General features: G+C 41.1%; 1 protein-coding gene across 2 annotated transcripts in view; it reads right to left on the bottom strand.

Annotated features, from left to right (window-relative positions):
* Positions 1 to 1,586: 1,586 nt before the first annotated feature.
* LOC137259059 (mitochondrial inner membrane m-AAA protease component paraplegin-like) overlaps positions 1,587 to 7,690 on the bottom strand; it is a 63,614-nt gene continuing 57,510 nt past the window's right edge. For both annotated transcript variants that reach the window (XM_067796769.1, XM_067796770.1), the window contains exons 13-19: positions 7,305 to 7,415; positions 6,091 to 6,206; positions 5,316 to 5,399; positions 4,924 to 4,996; positions 4,365 to 4,525; positions 3,602 to 3,679; positions 1,587 to 2,500 (exon numbers count right to left, since the gene is read on the bottom strand). In XM_067796769.1, the coding sequence (XP_067652870.1) occupies positions 2,306 to 2,500; positions 3,602 to 3,679; positions 4,365 to 4,525; positions 4,924 to 4,996; positions 5,316 to 5,399; positions 6,091 to 6,206; positions 7,305 to 7,415 (818 nt within the window). In that variant the 3' untranslated portion in view covers positions 1,587 to 2,305. The remainder of the gene's footprint in view (positions 2,501 to 3,601; positions 3,680 to 4,364; positions 4,526 to 4,923; positions 4,997 to 5,315; positions 5,400 to 6,090; positions 6,207 to 7,304; positions 7,416 to 7,690) is intronic.

Raw genomic sequence — 7,690 nt, 5'->3', positions numbered from 1 at the left:
AAAGAATGTTAGAGTGACCTCCCTTCAATATCAAAACAGGTGAATAGTTATATTTTATGTACGCTCCGAATACTGTTTCAGCACTAAATTTGATTTACAAAAGTGATTTCATAGATTTTAATTACCTGATGTCATTTGAAAAAAAATATGTGATTATGATTTTAATTATTCAGAGCATGAATCACATTTCATTTGATTTCATTTCAAATTTTGCAAAGGTGTGAGGTTGAGGCCTAAATGTTTTACAGACATGTAATGAGAATAATGAGACTTTTTACAACTTTTTGTTCGATCCTAACTGTTTCCTTGCATGTTGCCAGTATATTATCAAGGTGACCTGTGAGTCTGAGACAGGTAAACCAACTGGGTTACAAGGACACTAAGTCAGGGGAGTCAGTTTACAGTATCGCTTACACATGGCATCCTCTGAATCCTGTGACATTCACTTCAGTGGCTCTGTCTTTGAAGCAAGGTAATAGTTGAAGTATACTGCGACGTGACTGTTCCTGATATTATTCACACACTGTATATACATTGGCAGATCAAAGGGGGATGGGAGTGGGGTGGTTTACATTTTGCTGGGGTGTTTTTATTTTTTTTACATTTAGAGTGATTCTTAATGAAGAGTTTTCTTAAATTTAACCATCAGCAAATCACAGTCAAAAGCTGACTATCACAGATACCAGTGAAAGTGATACAAACTTACGGTATAAAAAATGTCTGTTATTCAAATTTCCTTTCGAATGGGCCAAACAGGTTCAGTATCTCAGTGTTCCTTCCATTTTGGACAGTGCTGATAATTAGAGTTTCCCTGTACATGTCACCATGACCACAACACATCAGATGAACCTGGAAAACAGACCATGGAGATGCAAGGCACTAATTATACTATTTACAACTTTGGTGAAACCTTTGAACCAGTGTATGGTGTGGAGAAAACCACTGACCTGAGGATCGGAACTCATGAAGAGTCATCACATTCTGCTAAGGGAGGCAACTCTGCATAGTTAATTCCTGTACCTGGAGCCACTTGACTACCCATGGCACAGACACAAAGAAGCAAACCATGTCTTGGAGACGAAGGATGCAGCTTCAAACAGTCCACTGCAACAACTACAACCGCTGGGCCCCTTTGCTTCTCACACTCCACTACATATCCAGGCCCTTGTTCTCGAAACGTTCAGATCCCTAAGAATTCTTAACTTTGGTTGTAGCCAGTGTGTTAAGAATGGGCTTAAGAACTTCATAAGGCTACGAACGTTTTGAGAATAGCTAGTCAGGACAATTTGACACAGTGTGCATGAACCTTATTCTGTCTCAAAGTTTTTGAACCACATTTGTTCTCCTTCTGTCAAACTCCTACTAAGCTGAAGCTCAAGTTGCAGCAAGGCCTGGCTTCTCCAGCTTCAGATTTTAAACATCTGAGCTTACTGGACTCTTTTTCAGCTTAAATCAGAATCATAATATTATTTATTGAGAGACTATGGGATAGCTTACATGAATCTTGAACCACCTTCACAGTGAATGATCTCCCATCAACAGCACATCTCATCCACTACAGACAACGAACACACAGAACAAAGCAGTACCGTAAGAAATTTATTCTCATATTTGTCTCAGTTTTCAGTATGTACAAATTTCAAGCACACAGTATATTATTTTCAAGCACACACAATGCCACGGCTAGTACACACTGATGAGATTTCAGTAAGAGGCTGGACAATTAAGATAATTACATATATATTCCATGCATACTTTTGGGTGACTGATATCATTACATTTACTAGATATATCAGAGACTGACATGACCCATCCTTGATGACACAGGGTGTAGTTTAACCATTCCATTCTAAAACCCTGGACTGATTTGTTGCCATAGCTTAGGGCCCCAAGTCAAACAGTATGTTGCTAAAACTACACACTCAAATTATTCCAACAAGCAAGAACTATGCTGGAGAATTAAGGATGTGCAGCAATTTCAAATAGCACACTGTGTCATGGTTATATTTGAATGTAACAACAAGCTGTATTTCAGCTTGCACATCTTATTGGGTACATGCATCTTATTGGGTACATGCATCTTATTGGGTACATGCATCTGGCAACAGCCAAGCATGTGAACTGTTGCCATTAGCTTTCTGACCAGGGTTCTTTTGACTTTCACGTTTCAGTTCATTTACTGACCAAGAGTGAGACAAGTAAGCCAGTTCAGTTTGCATTTTTGCTCATCTCAGGACTACTTGTATTAGGTGTGAACTGAGTCACATATTCCTCAGCCTGCCTGATCGCCTCAACCTGTCAGTGATCACAACTGTTCCCGTTTGGATTTCCTGCTACTATTCTTCCTCCGTTTCTCTGGGGCTATGTCATTATTTTCGGGCATGATTCCCTCCCAGCCATGTGGCTCTATCGTGTTCTTCTTCCCATGTGGTGGGGGTCCGATCAGCTTCTCAATGTCAGCGTAGGTCAGAACCTCAGCCTTGAGCAGCGTGGAAGCCAGCTGTAACACATTTAGAGTGGGTGAGTGAGCGAGCATGGTGGATTTAGTGTCCTCATTTCACTAACCCAACATGTTAATCGGAGAAACCTTTATGAATGGATAGGTTGCAAATAACAGAAACAATATCAGTAACATTAACATTGGCCAGCTGAATACATACAGTGACACATACAATACATATTTTGAGCACTAGTCATAAAGTGAGTGAGTGAGGTTAGTTTTACGCTGAACTCAGCAATATTCCAGCTGTATGGCGGCGGTCTGTAAATAATCGAGTCTGGACCAGACAATCCAGTGATCAACAACATGAACATCGATCTGTGCAAGTGGGAACCAATGACGTGTCAACCAAGTCGACGAGTCTGACCACCCGATCCCGTTAGTCTCCTTTTACGACGAGCATAGTCACCTTTCATGGCAAGCATGGGTTGCTGAACACCTATTCTACCCCGGGACCTTCAGGGGTCACTAGTCATAGACTGCTTCTTTGTTGTTTAATGCTAAGCTTAGCAATATTCCTGATATGTGATGGTTGTCTGTAAATAACCCAAGCCAGGATCAATCTAGTAACTGACATCATGAAGTCTGGGATACAAAGAGGTGAGGTGTAATGGGGTTTAATGTCACTTCAAAATATTTCAGTCATATGTGCATGTGTGTGTATATGTAGCTGCACGTACTAGCCCATACATAAGCTGTTTTTTCAGCGCTAGCTCACTGAGATACCACAGTTAAGCATGTATACCACATTCAAACATATTTTACTGAGTTCAAACCAACCAGTCCTTGCTGTACCCATAAATGCTGAGAGACACACGGAGACAAAGTACCATATTTTAACATCTTTGGAAATGACGCAGTCAGGGATTGAACCCACAACCTTCCGCTCTCTGGGTGGAAACTCTAACCACTACATATCATGGAGGCAGTCATGGGATCCAATGACTTGCACCAACCCAGTCAGTGAACTTGACCACCGGATTCTGTTAGTCGACAGACAGGGGATCAGATCTGAACCCTGCATCATAAATTATTGGTGATGGATACAATAGGTATCTGAGGTTATATTTGTCATCACTTCAAGTAGCCATGCATCCTCACAGTGTGAAGCTTCTCCTTGTTGTTTTCCAAGATCTCCACTGTGTGATGGTAAGCTCGGTTCACCAAGTTCCTCGCCTCCTGGAATCATACAAAACCACCTTCTGCAGTTCATGTGACAGAAACAAATTGTCTTCAATTTTATAAGTCCTGCCTCAGAATAAGGTGACAATGCATCACCTCAAAGGACCTTGGCCCTTTTTGACAACGTGGTCTAAACCTTGCTTATTTTCTGAAATCAGATAATTAACCAAAGAAGATGGTATATAGGGCAGGTATATAATCACAGCGATAAGAATTATCCCTAGGATTGGAATTTAGACATTTAGCACTTCACTGGAAACTGACATGGTGATAAAGAATACTTTGAGATGTGTCATCAGGCTCTTATCTCCATCTATGCAGACTTATTAATGATGAAATGTATAATCCCTACGAAATGTGCGTGGACAGCTTTTATAACACAATGGTCTACAAAACATACAGGCCATTGCCTTAATTTTTTCATGCTGTTTTTATTCAAAATCTAAACAGTGAGTAAGCATGGTTTCACACCACTTTTAGCAACATTATAGCAATATCAGGGGACACCAGTAACGGGCTTCACACATTGTACTCATGTGGGGAATCGAACCTGGATCTTCGGTGTGACAAGCAAACACTTTAACTGCTAGGCTACACCACCATCCACTGAACTACAGATTAACTAGGGTAGTAAACAGATCTGTAAATGGATTCTGTGGAAATACAGGAGCATGGTTCATACCTCATCCATGGTGGCTGCCAGCCTCTTGCTGTAGGGCTTGGTGCCGAGGGTGTCGGTGGACTCGGGTGGAAAAGACAGATACCCAACCTTCTCATTCATGCCATATGATCGGACCTGGTCAAAAGCCATCTTGGTCACCTTCTGGAGGTCATCATGAGCTCCTGAAAAGCAAGCCAGTTTGGGGTGAGTTATTGAGCCCAAGATAACAGGCCAATGTTGGGTGAGTTATTTGCCCCTGAGACAACTGGTCTACATAGTTTGAGTTCTTCAGTCATTGAGATAACAAGTCATCACAGGGTGAGTTTTTCAACCTCTAAGATAACATGTCAATGTAGGCGAGATTTCCACCAGTGAGATAACATGTCAGCGTTTGGGTGAGTTAACACCATTAATAGGTCAAAGTTTGGTGAGCTTTTCCATTCCTGAGATAACAGGTCAATAACAGGTTGGCTGAGTTTTCAGCCCCAGACATAACAGGTCAATGTTGGGTGAGTTATTTAGCCCCTGGGATAACAGGCAATACAGTCACAATCAGTTTATGGCAAGTTGTCTCCCTTACCTGTTGTGACATGGTTGAAGATAATTGCCTCGGCTGCCCGACCTCCAAGCGCCATACACATCCTCTCAAACAGCTGAAAAACACACACTAAACCGCTATGGAAGACTGTCTGAAGTTTAACACTAAGGTAATAAATGAGTGTATATATAATGAGTATGAAATCCCTAAATGTATATCAGGATTTTGTTGTCTCCCTTTGGAGAAACCATAAAGACACAACTGTTAATGCCTGTCTATTTTACTGCAAATCAAAGTCATATCTGAGACAGATGATGTTTTATTTTGTTCATAAGTGCAGCTCATAGAGTGCTACTATGGCTGAGAATACCAACTGGAAAATTGTAATGTGAAAGAGATTTCTGAAACTGATTCTGGATATCTCATCTAGTGACCTCATCAGAAGAATACAGCTTCTGGTCAGACGGCATGTACTGAGCAAATCCCAAGGCACTGTTGGTTCTAGGCACGATAGATATCTGAAAGAAGAGTTGAGAACAGGATTTTCATTACATGACGACTTTCCAGCTTGCTGTGGGAGAAGAGCTGGAAGTGATGCACATTAGATGTTTATGGCTTTGATGAAACCAACAAGTATGATCTTTGTACAGACTAACTCAGAAACATAACCAACTGCAAACCTGGATTCAAACCACAATCATAGGTTCAGCATATAGTGGCACCTTTGACAACGGTACAACAGGAACAGTCACTGATAAATACAGGTAATGCTTTGTGAATTTGGGTTTTGTTTACACAGACTGCCAACAATTGTAGTGCTATGGTTACTGTATACACAGGCACCCTGGGCTGTAAGAGTAGATACTTGGCATACATATACTGAGGCATCGAGAGTAAACTACATACAGCTGCTTACATACTAAGAAAGGTTCGTTAATGATGGAGGACTGTGTTGTTGTTTAGCATTAAACACTGCACTCAGCAATATTTGAACAATATTCTGTAAATAATTACAATCCAGTGATCAACACCATGAGCATCAATCTATAAATTTAAGATACAATGACAAGTATCCATGTCACCAACAATCAGCGGACAATCTGTGAAACATGCCTACACTAGGCACAGCATGTGGGTGTCCCACCTACCCTTGGGGAAACATCTGTTTCCCATCAACCGCAGGGCAGAGCATCTCTGTATCCCACTTACCCTGAGCAGAGCATCTGTGTACTTGAGCAGCCAGCCAACCAGAGCATGACCAGATTCATGGTAAGCTACGATCTTCTTCTCCGTCGGGGAGAGAAGGCGAGTCTTCTTCTCAACACCTGAGATAGAACAGACACATTTATCAACCTGACCACTTGGTTGCTCAGAACAAAGAATAATGATTTAATGTGAGAGCATCTGGTTACTCTTCAACCATGTGCTATGTAAAGGTTTTCTTGTGCTCTATCAACAGGTGATCAGGGGCTCCATTCATGACACAACTTTTACTAAGGTCAGGGACACTCTAACAGGGAGAGTGGTCACTCCCCTTAGCATATGCCTCGGCTCATCACGTGACCAGAATAGCCAATACAATAGCAGCTCAGTTTTTAAGACTGAACCCAGTTTATTTTCAACAGCTGACTACATTGATTGTTATGAAAACTCAAAACCTTAATGTAGAAGATATGTTACCTATTCTGTCACTTCATTTTAAGTCATATAGTTGTTATTAGTCTCAGTATTGGTTCTGTAGATTTGTAGTAAAGTTTCAAGTCATCAAGTTATAGCTCACTGGCTTCAGTTCTTGGTACACAGTACACAGTACCAAGAAAGACTATTCTATCAGTAAAACGTCTTTCACATACCCGTCTAGTTTTCAGAAGAAATTCATACCTTTAGTTGAAACCTGTTTGCAAGTAATAGTGATAGTTCTATAACTTTTCAAAAATTGTTAGGGTGTATTTGAGGTGCATGAAAAGTATGACATATCACCAATCTGATCTGATCCACCATTGATGCTTGTGATGCTTGAGTGTCACAGTCCTAAAACTTCTTTCTTTCTTGATCTTAGCATTTGACAAAACTGGAAAGGCTTTTACAAAAATTTGTGACAGTTTAAAACTTTCTGTTTTTGAGGGGTGTCTGGCAGTGTCAGTTAACATTCAAGTCAAGTTAAACGCAGCCGAAGCTTTGCTAGGAATGAACCAAGTCACTGTGCGAGTTGGTTTTGGGCAGGATGAGTCAATGCTTTAACTACTAAGCAACCCAAGAGCCTTATTACATCTGATTGTGACAACACATTGGAATCAAACTTGACAGATGAAACAGGTCTGGAAGCACAACAGGAATTTTGGACGACAATTTTTTCCGTGAACAGTACTAATTATTCCAGGTTCGACCCACATCACCATCTCCATCTACATCTATCTGCTCACCAGCCACGACCCTCTCCACGGCATACTCGAAATCAGAAGCATCCACCAGTTTCTTGGTTTCCCTGGCAGCATGGATGGCAGCCTCGTTGCAGATGTTGGCAATGTCGGCACCTGCAGGAACAACATACTACAGTGAGTGATTAAGTTTAGTTTTGTGCCATACTCATCAATATTCAAGCTATATTGCGGTGGCCTGTTAATGATAATTATTGAGTCTGGACCAGAAAATAATGAGATCGACAGCATGAGCATCGAACTGTGCAAATGGGTTACCATGACATGTGTCAACCAAGACAGGGAGCCTGACCACCTGATTTCGTTAGTCACCTTTCACGACAAGCTGGGGTTACGGAAGATCATAATCTTCACCTAAACCCTTCCTGAAT

Source organism: Haliotis asinina, chromosome 12 (genome assembly GCF_037392515.1).
Source record: "Haliotis asinina isolate JCU_RB_2024 chromosome 12, JCU_Hal_asi_v2, whole genome shotgun sequence".
Lineage (NCBI taxonomy): Eukaryota > Metazoa > Mollusca > Gastropoda > Lepetellida > Haliotidae > Haliotis > Haliotis asinina.
This window is presented reverse-complemented; position numbering and strand designations above follow the sequence as displayed.